Consider the following 19,773-nt stretch of genomic DNA (forward strand, 5'->3'; position numbering starts at 1 on the left):
GAAAGTGTGTTGGGATATGGCTATAGCTACGGTTTTAGCTACGGTTATAATCCGTAGCCATAGATCGGGGTGGAATCGCAAGGTTCATGATTAATCGCCGTGTTGGGATATGGCTATAGCTACGGTAATAGCTACGGTTATGATCCGTAGCCATACGGATATAGCTGCGGTAATAGCTACGGTTATGATCCGTAGCCATACGGCTATAGCTACGGTAATAGCTACGGTTATAATCCGTAGCCATAGATCGGGGGTGCAATCGCGAGATTCACGATTAATCGCCGATAAGGACAGCAACTTGCGGTAGAATCATGGAATCCACGATTGAACGCCGACTTACCGCTATAGCTACGGATTATAGCCGTAGCTGTATCCGTATCCCTGTCCCCACGCCATTACCATTCTACTTGAACGTCAACCGTTGAAACCCTTTTAGGGGCCACACAAGTTTTGGATCATTATGAAAATCGTTTTTCCTCTTCATCCAGGTCTTTGTGGCCTTATGAATAGATTGGATGGAAAATAAATGTTATGGTGGGCCCTACAAAAGTTTTAACGATGAAAATCAATTTTCCGCTGCTCTGTGTGGTGTGGCCCAGTTGATCATTGGATATGATTTTCTTTTTTTGGATAATGCTCCGAAATGATCTCGAAATATGGATGAACGTTGTGGATATATAAATACATAGCTGTGGGGCCATGTAACTTTGATCTCTTTTAAGCCGTTCGTACAACTGTCAGTTGGAGGAGCGTCAGCGCTCGTCTTCGCAGTGAAAAGGAGGGGTAGTTTCGTCCTCAAAGTCGCTGTCCGCACGTGCTAGTCTAAGTTGGTCACTTAAGTTTGTATTCTTTCATAAAAACCGCTGGGTAAAAGGTTTTGTCTACAGTGGTCATTTTCTCGTTATTGACACTTAATCTAATATCTTAAATAGCGTAGAATGGAATTATTGATAAGAGCTAAAAAGGTTGATTTTTGAGGTTTCAAATGAGGTGGTCTCAGCAGAGGCTACCGGAAGCACAAGGAACCGGGTTTGATCCTCAGGACAATGTTTCCAAATAGGCTTAAGACTTATAGAAATCCCATGATCATGATCATAGTGGGACTCACTTTGGGCGGGCCTTATGCACAGATTGGATACCATGAAAACATCAAGGTAGGCCGCATGTGCAAGAGTTGTAAAATAAGCTTACTTTACAAACATTGTACAGATCCAGCCTCCATACACAATAGCTGTTTCGCATTTAGTAAAGAGAACTGATCGTCTACATGTGCCTGCAATGGTTCCAACCACTATCCAACATGTCCCATGTGTAGGACATCCATACCATATCAACGGTGGATCCCAACATGAATCACTGGTCCCTTGGGCGTGTTTGATTTGTGAAGTAAATGGGTATTACCTGTGAAATAAGTAATAATTACTTACCAGGGAATTGCCTCTCGTTTCCTGTGCGCTGTTGTTGACGGCGTAGCCTTTTGGCGTTAAAATCGAGGATGGCTGTGAAAGAACTATAGGGTCCACTGTGATGTACATGATATATCAACACCGTTCATCTTGTATGTCAGCTTCATTTAGGCCATGAACTCAAAAATGAGGTAGATCCAAAGGTCCAGTGGACCACACCACAGGAAAGAGTGGAAATTTAATGTTTGCCGTATAAAAATTTTGTGGCGCTTAGATGTGTTGGCTGAAGCTGATATTTGTGTTTATCCCTTATCAATTTTAGACTTAGGCCCTAAAATATTCTGATAAAATAGATGGACGGTGTGGATATGTCATACACATCACAATGGGGTCCACAAATGCAAGTCAACTTCTTCGGACCAAATTTCGAGGCAGAATTGCATTTGAAAATCCAGGAAAAGGTAATAATGAACTTTTGCAAGGGTATTTCCCAATTCCCTTGAAATCAAACAGGCCCTAAAATATCAACCTGTGAAGTGGGCTGCATTATTGGACCCTAATGAAAAACTGGCAGTCTAACATAATGCATAGGTGTGGCCATCATGAATCAGTCTAAGTGAGCCAAGGCGGTACACAGGTTAGTAGTTGGCCATCCATCAATCAGCCTTCGCAGTGGTGCTCACCTTTTGCATGGCTCAGATGCCATCCAAGGGGCATGGTGGTGGCAAATAATGTATCGTGATAAGCTTACATATTATGGTTGTATTTTGGTCCTTAAAACCATATAGAAGGGCCTCCCTACAGTCCGATAATATATATTATTACAGCCGTTATTACCTTACTTTGTTTAGTTTCAACCATCCATTTGCAAGTAATGACCGTGTTCATAAGACAACAGTGTGATTTTGCACCATGACCATGAGACAAAAATATGGTGTTTGATCAGTAATATGATTTTCTGGCAGGGTACTACTCTTGATATGCGGGTGCTCAGAAACTGTACACATGGCATACATTAAACTCAAAAGTTGAACGACTAAATTTTGGAACTTATAGTTACTAAGCCACAATCCCAACATCAGATTGGACAATTGTTTGTGGAAGTAGGACTATGGCATATATTTCATTTTTAACTGTCCAATAAATGTCGACAGACATGTAACCTGGAAACCATGATTCAGGACAGTTTAATTAGAATTACTTTTATGCTACTCATGCAATCCATGAGTAATTTCCAAGTATCTGGGTATCATGCATCACTCTGCAATAATACCAAAGTTTCCTCTTCTACCATATAACTAAATGATCAACACCCTGAGATTCATAACCACCTATTAAAAATATTCCAGTTTAAGCTGAAGACCATGAAATCATGAGAAACCTTATCCAAAGGCTAAGTTGGGTTGTCAGCGTCTGCACACCATGGTCTACGAGCACTGACTAGAATTTCCTAATTAGATGAAGCCTCCAACATTCCTACTGAACTTTCTCATTGATTAGGTGTAGGTATAATCATCATTGGAGATGTGTCCCAGTTATTTGAGCTGGCTTCATTAAATATAGATATTACCATATTCTCATGTATCATTCTACTGACAAAAGGAAAACAGAAACTCATTGCTCAACCTCAAAAAACCTGCCTTCCAACCCAAGACAAACATAGGATGAAAAGAATAAGAAAACAGCCCATTGATCTGTCCTAAGTGTTTGTATTTTTCCCCCCCTAAATAACACAAAAGGCTCATCTAACCTTACATGTAATCGATGGATACAGCTCCGTTGCCTCATTTCCTAACGCTCCTTCTTTGAAGATTTCTTCTTAAAAGATTTGTTTTTGGGTTTCAGCTTGCTTGAGGTTGTAGAAGATGACTCACGAGCCTTTCTTCGTTTCTTCTCACCCTTGACATTGAACACTGCAACAGCCTGTTTCACAATGCAAACAAATTCACTAATAAATGAAGATTGAGTCCGCCCAAAAGTAAGAAGGATAAATAGATGAGTTTCGACTTTCATGCTTGCCTTGTCAACGTCAAGTATCTCATTGGAGTGTCTGGACATTAGCTTGTTCAGGATCTTGTCAGTTTGCTGCTTCTCTTGCGCTCCCATTCCCTTTCCTTCCACAACGGGGAGGAACTAAACAGAGATTGAGAGAAGTGGATCAGCACAAGTTCTTACATTTTAGTACTGAAGAAATATGGAGGTGTAATTTGCATGATGAAGGAGATTTGTCATTGTACCAACCTTACGGTACTTTCCAGAATGCTTTGCAGGCTTCTCTCCTGGTAGCTTCTTGTCGAATTTCCCACCACTTGCAGTTGAAGTCGCTGCCATCCCAGCAACACTGGCTAGCTCGTCTTTACTAGCTTTCTTTGGTGCTGCTTGAGTTCCTGTTATGGGCAATGCTGTCGCCGCAAGTTGCACATGGCTGCCAAACTATCTTTGTTAGATGTTTTGAAGATTTTCTAACAATTCTTTTTTCTTTTTTCTTTTTTTGAAAGACAGATTTTCTAACAATTCTAAAATTCTAAAAATCAATGCGTTGTGTCAGGCAAGGCAGTGATGGAAAAACCCAAGAGATTAGCATCCTGCATAGTTTTATATAATAGTGTAATTCAGCTCTTTTGTTTTTTTTGTTTTTTTTTAAAAACAGTACTAATTAATGATAGTTATTACATAAACATTAAGAGACAAAAGCATATGAAATAGAAACAGATATATTTAGAAATAAAAATACATTGAAGATAAACATAATATATAGATCATATCAAGAAATAAGGAGTAAAATAGTTCTAAGGTCTCATCCTAATAGCCAGGTGAATATGTGGGAAGACAGGATAAAACTATGGAGTAACCTTGTTACATGGTTTTAAACCAGAGACTTCGATACCGGAAGAAAAGTGAACCGATGAAAAGTTTCAAGGATAACTGGACTTGGATAATCACACAACTAATGAAAGAGCTTGAGAGCAAGGTTGGGAACATCTCACAAGTTGGATAAGGAAAATAAAATAAAATCGCAAAATGATTATGTAAATTAGGAATAGGAGTCTCAAATCCCAAGTAAAATTGTGAATACCATAACTCAAATATAATTCAAGTGGATATTAATATGGAACATTTCTTTGTTCCCGATTGACGTTTGACAAACAGTCATAGGCTAATGTAATGGAAGAAAATAGCGGGTGCCAACCCTATCAAAGAGGGTGAAAAGACAACCTTGGCAAGGCATTAACTTTAGCAGCTTGTTTCAGATTCTGCAAACGGTTCTTTTCCTGCTTTTCGACTCGATTCTTCTTTTCTTTCTGTCTCTTGCTGAAAGGATCTTCTCCTGGCTCTGCAACAACAGCAGTTACATATGACATGAATAAAAAGAGAGAGTTAAACATAAATGGACAAAGGGAACGATCAAAAAGATGATTTCCACACGTGTTGAGATCGTCAATCAACATAATCAAGAACAAGGTTCCTTCAGCAAACCTCTTCACTACCCCCCCTCTTTTGGGTGAAAAGTATGAAGCCTTATTTCTCTTTATTTTTTTTCCTCATACAATCATTGAAAAACACTAGACACTGGGAAGATAGTTATAACTTGAAAAGAAGAAGAAAAAGAAGAAATTCCATGCTTAAACTATACCGTCTGTCATTTTGGCCTCGATGATTGGTACATCCTTATCATCATTTACACGATCATAGCCATGACGGCGCTTCCAAGTTCCAGTTTGTTCATCATATACAATCTTATCTTTCTTGCGCTTCTTTATTCCTGCAGAAATTTCAAGCAATAGTAACTAGCATGTTACATTTGAGAGGGTCAGCAGATCGCTCTCCTAGAATTGTAATTCTAACATATGTATCAGTCATTGGTAAATAGTTTGCACAGTGCACAAAATTTTGAGATACCTTTCTTTTGGGCAAACAATTCCCACTTTGTGGGGGGCTTAGGCTTTGGAAGCTGAAAAAGAAAAGAAAGAAAGGAAAAACTTAAAATTAGCTATTGTGGATTTATACAATGAGAGAGAGAGAGAGAGCCAAGGGTGTTTGGATTGATGGAAATCAAAATGTAACTGAGGAAATGAAATTGATTTCATGTGATGGTTTCCTGCATTTGCGAAAATAGGATGATTGAGGAAATCGGTTTCCTTGTCCTCAGATTTCCTCTATAAAGGGTCATTATCTTGTCCACTCTCAGATCCCTTTTAATATTGAGAGGAATGGAGAAAGTCCATCAAACTGATTCCAAAAGGCAAGTGCGCTCATTTCTTTAAATAGAAGAAATGAGCACAATGGCCATTTGGGTCAATGGCCATTCTGATGAAACACGGTAACTTCCATATCTTCATTATAAGTAACACAGAAAGCATGCATCTACCAATGTTCTGACTTCTGAGACTAACTTTCAGGACTTAACCAAATTGACTGGGTCCAAGTCCCAAATATTAAGTTCAAACTCAGCAGTGAAACACGTCTGAATCAATAATATATATATATATATATATATATATATATATATATATATATATATATATACACACAGGTTCAAAAGAATGTAAATGGGTCACACCAGGCGTTGCCCAATGAAATCACAAAAAGAGAGAGAGAGAGAGAGAGAGAGAGAGAGAGAGAGAGAGTAATGGTATCCTGTGAACCATCCCGCAGGATACCTTGGTGCGGTCCAATTCCGACCGCAAGAGGGACGGGGATTTCCTGCGAAAGCCTTTCACAGGAAGTTCCTGCGCAAGGATGGTGGGTGGGACCCACTGCTATGTTTGTGAAAAATCCACTCCATCCATCCATTCTATGAGCTCATTTCATGACATGCGACCAAAAATCAGGCGGACACCATTTGAGGTTGTGAAAGCCATTCACGGAAGGGGTGGTCCACCTCCGGTGGGTCCCACCATTATACATTAAAAAAATCTACTTTGACTATCAAGTAAATGCCTTAGTTTTAGGCCCATGGGTGAAAAACCAACCCCAACCATGATTCAAATGGACCATAAGAATGGAAATAGTATGAGGGTGACGCTTACCCTCCAAATTGTTTAACTAGTTATGGGCCGCATGTATCATGGATGGGCCTGATTTTTAAGTCGCTGACCTGAATTTGTGTCATCTAATGGTTTGGTTGGATGACAAATAAACGTTACGATGGGCCCTAGAAAATTTTTAATGGCGGGCGTTCAACCACAAATGTTTCCTGTGGTGTGGTCCACTTGAGATTTGGATCTGGTTCATTTTTGGGTCAATGCCCTAAAATGAGTGGGCAATATGGATGGACGGAGTGGATATATAGCACATACATCAAGATGGTCCAGATCACAGCCTAACTAAACCCAGTGTTTCAACGACACAATGATGATAGAGACTTCTTCGGTTAAGTCTTTTAATAACACACAACTTTAGCCTCCTCTGGAGCTACTCTTTCAGGATCACATATTATCCTTGGAATGGCTCACTTGAATTAAAGATTGTGCAGATTTTTGGGCCCTACAGTTAAAACAGGGTGACTCACATGATGATCGGGGTGGATTTCACCAAAACATTATGGTCAGCCCCACTTCAGCTAACCCCACTTTAAGACCGTGTGCAGGAGACCACGACTCATATCTACCTGTTATCTTAGCCCTACGACCAAATTTCCAACAGTTACCTAATGGTTGGAGTAGATTTCACATACGCATCACTATAGGGCCCACCCTATCTAAGTTCCCAAGAGGATAGGGAGGTGGAGTGCACTAAGGGACGCGGATTAGATACGGTTGAGTAGCGAGACTCACTACGGAAGTGACTTCACCAAGTTCTGTGGACCCCACTATGACGTATGTGTTGTATCCACAGCGTCCATCCATTTGGAGATATTATTTTAAGTCATGAGCCAGAGAATGAGGCAGATCCAAAGCTTTAGTGGACCCCACCACAAAACAGCGGGAAGATTGATGCCAACCGTTGAAACCTTTCTAAGGCCCACCATGATGTTTTTTCGAAATCTAACCTGTTCAAAAGTTAACAAAGACATTAAATAAGGGAAAATATAAATATAAGCTTGATCGAAAACTTTTGTGGCCTTTAGAAGTTTTTAACGGTGGCGTTACTCTCTCCACTGTTTTCTGTGGTGGGGTCCACTGGAGCTTTGGATGTGACTCATTCTTTGGATATTACCCTCAAATGATCTCTCCCAATGGATGGACGGCGTTGATACAAAACATGTCATGGTGGGGCCACAGAATTTGGTGACGTCACTTCAGTAGCAGTCTCGCTATCAGTAGCCAATTCGCACCCCCACAAAGGTCTCTTGTGGGGACGTGGATTTCCTGCAAGTTCCCGGGCAAGAATGGTGGGTGGGACCCACCGCTATGTTTGTGAGAAATCCACTCTATCCATCCGTTTTTCGAGCTCATTTCATGACATGCAACAAAAAATCAGGAGGATTCAAAACTCATGTGGGCCACATGAGAGGAAACGGTGAGTTTTCAGCGAGCACCGTTCAAACATTCTACTGGCCATAAAAGTATTGTATCAGCCCAAATTTACTGTGTTTTTACTTCATCCAAGTGGGAATAACCTTATAAGCGGTTTGGATGACATATAAACATCAAGGTGGAGCCCAGAAAGGTTAGGAATTTCTTTCCCCAATTTTCCATCTCGTGAGACCCACTTGAGTTTTTAATTCTCCTGATTTTTGGTCGCATGTCATGAAATGAGCTCACAAATTGGATGGACGGAGTGGATTTCTGACAAACATAGTGGTGGGTCCCACCCACCATCCTTGCGCAGGAACTTCCTGTGAAAGGCTTTCTCAAGAAATCCGCCTCCCTCTTGCAGTGGGAATTTGGACCGCACCAAGGTATCTTGTCGGATGGTTAGCAGGAGACCATTACTCTCTCTCTCTCTCTCTCTCTCTCTCTCTCTCTCTCTCTCTCTATATATATATATATATATATATATAGTAATGCTCACACAAAACTAGTTGGACATTACATTTTCGTCCAACTAACTATGCATTCAATGAAAACTTTCTTCTTAATTAATGTAATTAAATGCTTTCACCGCACACTAATTTGATTTTAGCATTGGAAAAGTGACCACGGCTCGGGTGGGTGCCATCATGGTGTTAAATACTTCCTTTTCAGCCGGTTCTTGATCATTACTATTCGCCTCGATCTCATCTGACTTGTTTATTTTCCCAAGCCAGCCAAACCGCTGAGCCCATGGCAACTATTATGACGGCTTCCTTGATTGAATAGCCCACTCACTATCTTGTAATGCACTTGCAATATCTCGCCCGACCCTCTCAAAAACTCTATACTTCCTTGGTCCCACCCCGGTAGTTTCTTGGTACTGACATGCTATGATTCCCTTGTTATTCCCAATAAGACCAATGTATCGCGATATTTTTTACTGCATAATTTCTAGATGTCACTTGAATCGCTAATGTATCAGCGATATTATTGATAATATTGCCAAAAAACTATTTATTAAAAAAAATCCATTTATAAAAAATTATGGGTACATGGTTGTATGATGAAATGAATGTATGTATGTGTGTATATGCATGGATGGCTGGATGTATACATGCAAGGATGGATCAGGCATGCATGTGTGTATGTACGCATAATTGTATGCATGCATGCATGTAGTGGATGGTTGGATGGATGGATCCACCATTTTCCCCATGTTCCCCTAATGTTCTTGTGAGTTAGTGATACATGCTTTTAGGCCCCCATTATAGGGAAATTTAATGTGTATGCATCTTTTTTACTATTATTCGATTCCTAAATATGCAAATGTGTATTTTAGCAGTTTTTAAGTATCATTGAGAAATTAAATCATTTTCTCCATGTTTCCCCAATGCTTCCCCAAGTCAATGTTACATGGTTTAGGCCCCTATAAAAGGAAAACTTATTATGCATGCGTCTTTTTTTTCTTCTTCGTTTTGTAAGATAAAGGAAAATTATTAAGAAGGCACTGAGATGGTGCCAAGAAGCTTATAACCCTATGTAGCAAAAAGTAGAAAACTATCTTTCAATAACGCGTTACAAGAAGCCCACTTGGTTACAAGGCGTTTCACCCTGCGAATGACAAAATCAGCATCCTTGTCAGAATCATTGGAGCATCTCCCATTCCTCTCCCCCCAAATAGATCAAAAGGTCACTAGGATTGCCAACCACCACTCCGCCTTAGCTTGCTTCACCGTTACCTGCCTCTAATAGACTATCCACTAAAATGGGCATGCACCACTGCATTTTGAACGAAGATACGACAGACTCCCAAACCCTCCCAAAGAAAGGGCAATGGAGTACAAGGTGATCAATTGTCTCCTCACCATTCATCACTTTTGAAGATTATCAATAGATAAGACCCTCTTTCTACCATTGGCCACCCAAATGCCGCCACTTTCGGGGGAGCAACATACTGCCATAACATGGCTGTCGGAGCACAGCCCTCAACAGGGGGAGAGCACAACAGAGCATAGATGGATGAGACAGAATATAATTAGCATTTCCTGAAGTTTCATTTGAGAAATCCCACCATTTTCCCCATGTTTCCCCAATATTCCCTTCAATCAGCAATACATTTCCGGGTATCTACGATAATATCAGTGGATATCGATACATGTTTCCGTATCCCCAGCCAATGATACATGTAACGATACCGATATTGAATACTGCTCTCATGTAAGCAAGAATATAAACCAAAGAACATCACATTAATCTCTCAGCCTTACACCCACAAAGATTAAACCAACATGGAAAAGGTGTGGAACAATCATGATCACCACAGCCCATCTAAAAGGTAGGCCACACATGGCGTGGGCCACGAATGATCATCACAGTCCACCAACAAGCACCACCTTTTTACCTTATTTATTCACTTACCTTCCCTCCCCCTTTTTGAATGTGACACAACAAACTATGTGTATGTGTGTTTGAACATTAACAAACTAAATATAACAACACTTTATTGAGGGAAAGTAACATTTCCACTCACCTTTGCTTCTGCGTACTTATATGGACCTTCAGAACTTGGTAAGGAATTATATGATCCTGATGTGTCACGACATTAATAGTGTCCACCCGCACCTAGGTCATACAAGTGGGGCCCATTTCGGTGATACAGACAGTTGATCTGATGGTACCCCTAAGGATGGGAGATGCCCCAAATTTCTTCCAGATAGCCGTCCAATGTTTGCCCCTTTTTCTCTGGACCATTGCTATATTTTTTTTAACAATCTAACTTCTTGAAATAAATAAATAAATAAAAGAAAATCTGGAGCCCCTGATAAGAAAGGGTTAGATCCTCCAATCTGAGAGGTCCAATCCCCTGAAGCACAAGGGAAGGGCATGCCATCAGATCAAGAATCAGGATAAATGAACCATGGGCTTAACTAGCATGGATTGGAGACATAAGGAGTCAGGACACTAGTCCCTTCCTGATGCATCAAGATTTGCTTGATTTCTCTAGATCTCATCAGCTTAAGAATATGAGCAAAATTAGACAGGAAATACTTGCATCAACTACCAAATAAACGGATGGTGAAGAGTAAACTAAATTAAGTCAAAGTATGAAAACCATGATAATGATAAACAATGATGACACCATATAGCCAGCAAAAATATAATAAAGAACACTTACATGCTTCTCTCTAGGCAACCTCGTTGTTGGTTTAGGCAACTGAACAAGGGGACCATCTGGGTCTTCGGTTGATGGCAAGTTGAATAGAGCATCGGCAATTGCTTGAACAAGCTCAGTTCCCTTTTGTAAGCATTCTTTCACCAGCTCATCCCTAAACAAACCCCGAAAGGTTGTCATTAATATCACTCTGACCTGACATTACCATCTTTCATAAGGGTTTCAAAACAATCCAATATCTCAAACAATATAAGAACTGTTATGATCTTTATTTAGGGGCTTTCCTGTTTCATTAAGCTAGCTGTTAAGGGTATTGTTTTGAGTTAAGCTTTCTGCCTTCTAAATCAGCTAGTACCCTATCTCGGCTACAAAGTGTCTGTTACAGTTACTTTGACATGAGTAGCTTGTTTGAAATGTCGTTGTTAGGGTTTTCAAGATACCAGTTTGGAATCATTGTTCTTTGAGTGCGTGGGTATATAGAAAATGATAGGTAGTGCTAGAGGAAGCCACCTGGAAATCATTGTAAAAATTTAAATAAAAAAAAACTGTGGTTTTCTTGTGTTGTTATTGTAAAGAGGAAGTTGAATTGCTTAGTACTTGATAGTTGATACCACCTTCCATAGCTAGGAGGCCCTATCAAGAGATGAGTCCTTTGTGAACCATCCACTGTCACAGAAACCATATTTTCTTGAGATAACTCGCCATGAGGAATCTTCTCCTAGCCCGAATTTCCAGATCCATTTACCAAGCAGCGTGAGGTTCATGACTTTCAAAGATCTGATCCCTGCTCCTAAGCTTTTTGGCTTGTCGATTTCAAGCCATTCCAAAAGATGGAACTTGTGCTTCTGGAGTGAACTCTTCCAAAGTAGGTCCCTTCGATTTTTATTTTTACTTTCCGACCGCTTAATCAAACTGACTGCAATTTTGAAAGCGGGTATGAAGTAAACTGGAACATTTGAGAGCGGCAAATATGGTATCCAAAAAACAGTTACATAATGGAAGTTTTGTAACAGTAATGGTGGGCACCATTAAACGTTACAGCACCAAAATTACAAAAAAATAAAAGAAGAAGAGGCCCATAAAGGTTGTTAAGTGACCGGTACAGCTTTTTTCTTCTTTTTTTCCTTTTTAAATTTTGGCCATAACCAAATATGTCATAACAGTAATGATGATGGCTGTTACGATCACCGTTACCGTTATCAAATACCTTGATGCTGAGTTAATCAGTAGAAGTAAAAATATTTCAAATTTTAAATATTGTCACAACGGTGGATGCATTTAGGTGTTTGGATCCCCACTTGTAGGCGGAATATTAACGATGCTGAAGAAAAAGAATTTCTCCAGCTTTTGCATAAGCTAGAGGGCATTTTTCCATCCCCGGGTACAATAAATTCATTACTCTGGTTCAAGGAAAAATCGGGCTCCTTTTCAATCAAGGCCATGTATGCTTTCCTCAAGCCTACTCTTGCTTCTTTCAGCCACACGTCTCACATCTGGGGATATTTATTGCTTTTGCCTAGCTTGAGAGGAAAAAATAGTTTGATGAGGGCATCCGAGCACCTACACGAGTTTATCGGAGGAAGAGAGTTGAGGCCCTAGCCCCAGCTTCATTACGGTTGGATGATCATTACATGGGGCCCAGTGGACCCAATTTGAGTTCTTAGCCGCGTTAAAGACCCTACATGCATGGTTTTATAATTTTGAAGACCCCACACTAGGAAGATTCGTGTGGGCTACTTATTTGGAACTGATTAATCCATCCTTGGACTGTTTAGATGTTACCCAGCCTAACCTGGACCACATCTGGATGTTACAAACGTTAGACCATGTCGTTGGATATCTTGGACACATCCGTTTGGTGATCCAAACCGTTGGATATGTTAGGAAACTCGGGTTTAGGTATACGGACACTCTAGTTTGTACATTCGATCCATGGACACATTGGACAACATTCATCCAGGCTGTTAATTATGTTGCACGTTGGAGATCATCCTTGTGCCTTGTGGCACATCTTTATTTCTTCTTTATTTTTCAATTTTTTATTTTTTTTGAGAAATAACGAAGATTTGATTAAAGAGAAAGGGATTACCAAAAAAGGATTATCTCGCTAAGGAGGCGAGAAAGCTATCCTTCGACAAAAAGTATATTACATCCCTTAAAATTCACAGAGAATGATGCCCACTTGACCACATACTAATGAACTCTGTGAACTATAGTAGTTGCCAAGTTGGAGACTCCCTCAAAACATCTCCCATTTCTTTCTTCCCAAACTGACCACCAGGCCGCCAAGAGGAACATTTTCCAAATTGTGGTTTTTACTTTTCCTAACTTTGACACCTGCCAGCAATATAACAAGCTTCTCGGAAGATTCAGGAAAGGACCAAGCAACCTTGAAAGTTTGAAGAATCGCTGTCCACACCTAACTAATGAAAGGACAGTAGACAAACAGATGGTTTACTGATTCTGCATCCTTCATGCAGCATAGGCATATATTAGTAATTATCATGCCTCTCTTCCTCAGCTTGTCGACAGTCAATACCCTATTCTTCTTTACTAGCCAGCCAAAAACTGCTATCTTTGGGGGAACTTTGAACTTCCATACTGAATCTATCCTTTGATTTACCACCAGAAACTGCTTTTCTATTAATAAAGTTGTACAACAATTTTACCATAAAAGATCCGGATTTTTCGATCCTCCAATACACTGAATCTATCCTTTGATTTACGACCAGAAACTGCTTTCTATTAATAAAGTTGTACAGCGATTTTACCATGAAAGATCCGGATTTTTCGATCCTCCAGTACAGACTATCTTCCTTTTCCTGATCAATCTTGCAACTGATGATGCGACGTTGCAGGGCTGCATATTCGTCTATCTCCCAGTCATGGAGATTCCTTCCGCATATGGGATTCCACACAGTCTGATGGCCTGTGATGGAGAAACAATCAGCCATGTGGATCGACTGATTAGTAGAGAGACGAAATATATTTGGAAAATCACTTTTCAAGGTAGATTCCCCCACACATGTCTTCCCAGAAACGCATATTATCACCTTTACCTAATGTAATACCTATACCTTTTTTAGTTTTATTTTAGGTTATTAGATATATATGTTTTGATTTTGACCGTTAATAGATTCGAACGGTCAATAATAGTTCTAGACTTAGGATTTGTTTAGGGTTTCTTATATATACTTATTTGAGAATTGAGACTTGAGATGATGGACATATTGAACGAAATTTCTCTACATTGCTTCTTTTGAGCAAGAAAACTTCCAGTGAATGGAATTTGGTGCAAAGCCATTGTAGTGATTCCAAAATATCTTTCTTATTCTTATCATGGTACTGCTTTCTTATCTCTCTCAAACCTCTTTTTCCATTGATTTTTTCTATTCTTTTGCAAACCCTAACACCATCATCATCAACCCAACTCATCACCAACCAAACCAACCTAGCCCCACCACACCGTTTGTACGATTGTACGGACGTGCCCATACACTACACGAACCTATTTGTACAACGTCCATACAACCAAACAACCTCTCCCTCATTGATCCTCTCTCTTTTTCTCTATTTTATAAAACCCTAACCCTAGCCTTTTATAAAACCCTAAATTCTCAATTTCTTAATTTCCGAACCCAAACCATAACCATTCAAATCCTAGCAAAGCGTAAGTAAATCCTCTAATCTAGAACGAATCCATGCTAGATGGAAGTTCTACCTTCCATTGGGCCATGTCCGATCAATAGCCTTAAGGATTTATTTTACAGGATTGTGATGTGGTCTTGAACTTGAGCTTAATTGAATATTTGATTTCTTTAAATTTGTGGTAGATAGACTTTATTTTATGTTTTGATTCATTCTAGTAATCCGTTAATTAATTTAATTGCATTATCTTTTTTTAGGCCATCCGTCCTGCATCAGAGTTCTCATTGTAGACAATTTGCAAAAGAGGAGTCTCTTCATTCCAAACAAGTGCCTCCTTTGCAAGAATGATGTTGCATCGGTTAATCATCGTTTCGTCCTCTACCCTTTTGCCTCAAGTTTTATGGGTCAGTATCTTAAACTTCTTTAATTTAGAATACGTGATGTTGAACTCAATGAAAGGATTGTTTGCCTCATGGATGAACGAATGCCAATTGGATCTGGGGAAGTTAAATGGCGAATGGCCATGCTGGCAGTTCTCTGAACCGTATGGGGGGAGAGAAATGATCGTTACTTTATGAATGTGCATGAGCCCATTCCAGCAACGATCAATAAGGTGTTTTTGTTGTTAAGGGATTAAGACCATGGCTAGTTTTTTTTTTTTTTTTTTTGCTGCTATTCTCCTTTTGTAATATATATGTGTGTGTGTGTGTGTGTGTGTGTGTGTGTTTTTCTTTGGTTCTTAATATAAATTCTTTACCTTAAAAAAAATAAAAAAATAAAAAAATAAATCCTACATAACAAATTGTTTGTGAAAATTAAAACAATTAAAATTAGCCATATTTAGGCACCCACTGTTTTTTAGGTCGTGTTTTTGCCAACACACAACCTGTACTTGAGGTACATAGAGGCCCAATAAATGAGTCCAATCACACCTTCCACTCAAACAACTACAAAGGATGTAGTTTGGTCAACAACCTTCAACCAATGTTTTTAGTATCAATGATATCAACCGATATATCAATGTATCCCGCTTGGGCGATGCGAAACCCCAAAGTAGTATATGAAATTCTTCGTATCACAAAAGACATCACATGATATCGCAATGTATCACAGATATTGTGAAATATTACAATGTGTTTCCATACATGTCTTCTTATATTTGTAAATTACATAAATTGAATTTGAATATACTTGCATCAGTTCAGTCAAAATGCATAAATTATGACCTTACACAAAGGAAACCTATTATGTGCACTTGTTTTTTGTGATGTTTTGATTTCTAAGTGTGTATTGATGCATTTTTTAACAATTCCTAAAGTTTCATTAAAAAATTCAACCAATTTCTCAATGTTTCCCAACAACATAAATACATTATGCAATTCAACCAATATATCCTATGTGATAACCGATATGCATCTGTATCCAAAGGGTGCAATACATTATGCAATAACAATATGAAAAACATTGCCTTCAAACTACATCATCATTTTCTTCTCCTCTGTTTCGAGAGTTATCAATGACTTTGTTATCTCTCTCGCAGATGTTGGCAGTTGGTTGCCTTCAATTTGTATCCGGACCTCAGTCCCAAAGATATAATTATGCTTTTCCTCAATAAAATTTTGTTATCCGTAGAACAATAACTAGATATACGTTTCTTACAGCATACTGATGCAAAAGGAGGAAGGGATTCTATAAGGAATATCAACATCCTTAAAGACATGGACCCATCATAAGAATGAGACCTGACTGTAGTGAGATTATGATGAGTTCCTAACATAAGTGTGTACTATGTAGTCATCATGGAGCGAAATTAATATCTTTTTGCACTTACTATAAATAAATGAATTACTAGCCTCCAAGATAAGGTCCCTTGATGTATGTTGTTTGTGGATAATGTGGTGTTGGTCAACAACACGAGAGGGGGGGAATGCTAAATTCAGGGTCGGAGGAACCCTCAAGTATCTAGAGGCTTGAAAATTAGCAGAATTAAGACAGTGTTTACTGAAAGCCAAAATGGGCCACACGTGCGAAAGCGATCAAAGATCAAGATGGGTCTACATGACTATTATAAAGAGTGGACCTTGATTGAGCCAAAATGGTGGCATTTGCAATCACAACCACCTAGGAAGGAAGAATGAATTCACCCCTTTGATTCAAGGGGTTGAGATCATTACTGAAGTGAAGGCCAGATATGATGGTAGGACTGCACAAGGGAGAGATGGACAACTTGGATTACCCACACCAAATGGAATGTAAGATCTGGCTTACAGACTTGGCCCATTAGTGGTAGAGCCCGTTCTCCCATGGGCCATTAATGGTGAAGCCCATTCTCCCATGGGCCATTAATGGTGAAGCCCACTTTCCCATGGTGCCTTTTCATTTTCAATGGGTTTACTAGGTGGCACATTCATTTCCCAATATGTTCACATGTATCCATGTGCCATCTCATTAATATGATTCTAGAATTTTATCAAGTGGGGTACATGATCCACTAGTGGTTGCCGCCTAGTTCCAACATTTGCAACTTTAGCAAGAGCAAAAACAAAAGTGAGACTTTAGTTAAAATAAAGCTTGTATTCATAACGATGTGTTTCATTACCCACACACACACACACACACATTGAAGGTTAACGGTAATTTACCTTGACTCTATTATTCAAAAGTGGAGATTGACGATGATATTTCCAATAGGATTAGAGTATGGTGGATGAAGTGGAGATGTGCCTCTAGAGTATTGTGTGATCATCACATGCCAATGAAAATTAAATCTCCCTCTTAAAGTTATCCCAAGTGTCAATGACACATGTACCTCACACCATATCCAAAAGATGCCTCCTCCATCATAAACTTGTTGTCTTAGTGACCAGAATCCACACCTTGGCCCTCTCATCCTCAGTGAGATGGCCCTGAAGTATTGTTCTAGTTACCAAAGGAAATTACCTAGCTCCCTAGCATCCCTCAATCTGTTGAAGATCCAAGGGTCTAGTGTCCATACCTTCACTACTACTCCAATGGCCATACTCATGTTGGCCATGACCAGCTCAGTCGTCTCTTATCTCCTCAACCTACGCCTTCATCATAGTGGAGTCTCCCGCATTGTAACCTGGAAGGCCTCCCTCTCTTGATGTTGATTGTCAACCAGCATGTTCAAGGCACCTAGCATCTCCCCTTGAGTTTCTTGAGCCTGCTCCCAAGGCCTTTTATGCTGCTGCCAATCATCAAGAGCCCACCAAAGAAATCTCCAACCGTGCGACCCGTGCCTCCATTGTCTCTGCCACGTCACCGGAATTTTCCCTCCTTGGTCTACTGGTACCAACTCCCTTGTTCCGACGAGCTTGCTCGTTGATCACCTTAGACGGCATAGTTCCCCTCTTAGCCTACAAGCAATACAACCCTTTGCAACCTGTCTTTGATACCACTTGTCATGGCTTGAGTGCTTCTCCAAGCATGGACCATACGACACTCATACTCACAATGCAGTCATGGACGAGTCAGTCCACTCCCCAAGTGCACGCATCAGGCGTTAAACACCAAACCCAACTAGGACATGAAAGACACAAATGAAAATGAAAGAATGCTTCTATTACTCAAGAGCTTAAACAATTCTCTAAGGATTTTTAGGATAAATAAAGAGGACTTCTTCTCCTTTTATAGACCTAGGAACATTCTAGATTTCCTTCATCAATGGCTAGGATGGCACCATTTGGTGTTTATCCAACAACTAGGAACACCCTAGAATCCTTCTAGACTATTGCACACTACTCTTTCTAGGAAACCCTCCTTGAGAACTCTAGAACATTCCAGAGATCTCCACGCTAAACGATTTCCTTCTACCATTCTCTCCAATCTCTAAACAACTCTACACAATGAACATTTTGGCCCGTGACAAGAGGCTCACTTATTTGGCAACACTACCCCACCCAATATTGACCACCGGTCCAACGATTACATGCACATCTCAAAGCATAAGCAAGAGAAGTAGGGTCATGGAGGATCAGTTGCTAGGAGAATGGCTATGTACAATGTACAATCCCCAAATTACTGAACTATAAGTACGCCTAACTAACATAAGTCATAGATTATATTCTAGTGGGCAATTGAATGTTTTCAGAATCACAAACAGAATACATAGTTTGGTAGAATGGATGGTTACTAATTCTGATGTAAGTTTGGCATAGTAGCTTGGAAAACATGAAAACACATTAAAAAGGATGTGTTCTTCTCCAATATTCTGCCCCAACTCAACATCCGTTTCATTTCAGCTCAGGTCCTAGCTAAAAAAATAACATATTTCAGTTCGAGAGGCCAGCCTGTCTTTCTAGGAACATCTAAATGCACCCCTCATGTTTCTACTTTGCTAAGAACGCTGGTGTTAAGTAGCCACCTGACATCAAGAACCATTGAATAAGACTCGCAAAAACCCAAACTCCATGAAGAAAATTAAAAAGATGAAACATAACAAAACCCCCAAAACAAGAAACTGAAATCCCCACACTATAACAACCCGATATCTCAGTAACCCAACATCAGAAAAAAGAATATAAACCAAAGTCTCAATTACCTAACATTTAAACTAAAAGAAAAAGATTTTAAAAAATCAGGGAAACATCACAGCCATTGAAAATGAAAAAAAAAAAAGGTAGAAAGAAATCAAAACGAAATAACAGGGAGAAAAGAAGAACTCAAAACCAAGAGAGAGAGAGAGAGAGCTTTGCATAAAGAGAAGAAATCAGAGAAAGAAATAGGAACCTGTTTGAGGGTATTGAAGGTAAATGGTGATTTGGGTCGAAAGCCATCAGATGGGCTAGGTCTATCTCATATTTCGCTGCCTCCATCTCTCTATTTTTCTTCTTCTTCGCTTCAGTGGAGTCGACGAGTTTTTCTCCAGCGGCTACGGCGTGTTACAAACCCCTAAGGGCCTGTTTGGATGCCTGTAAGTTGGGTAAGTGGGAAGTGACTTACAGGGAAGTCACTTACAGGTGGTGTTCAGGGGAGAAAATTCACCTGTAAGTAACTTACAGGCAAATCTACCAAAAAACTACAGGGCGATGGGGGTGAGAAGTCACTTCCCTGTAAGCCACTTACAGGC

The 19,773-nt window shown here is 39.7% G+C and overlaps 1 protein-coding gene across 1 annotated transcript; it reads right to left on the bottom strand.

The window, feature by feature from the left end:
- Positions 1–2,909: 2,909 nt before the first annotated feature.
- Positions 2,910–19,773, bottom strand: LOC131256081 (ribosome biogenesis regulatory protein homolog). The gene is made up of 8 exons (XM_058257138.1): positions 19,434–19,773; positions 11,040–11,190; positions 5,307–5,358; positions 5,041–5,169; positions 4,623–4,740; positions 3,648–3,831; positions 3,426–3,539; positions 2,910–3,329 (listed from the first exon to the last, which is right to left on the bottom strand). The coding sequence occupies exons 1-8, from the start codon at positions 19,517–19,519 to the stop codon at positions 3,198–3,200; spliced, it is 966 nt and encodes a 321-aa protein (XP_058113121.1). The 5' UTR covers positions 19,520–19,773; the 3' UTR covers positions 2,910–3,197.

This window comes from Magnolia sinica, chromosome 1 (assembly GCF_029962835.1).
Source record: "Magnolia sinica isolate HGM2019 chromosome 1, MsV1, whole genome shotgun sequence".
NCBI classification, from domain to species: Eukaryota; Viridiplantae; Streptophyta; class Magnoliopsida; order Magnoliales; family Magnoliaceae; genus Magnolia; species Magnolia sinica.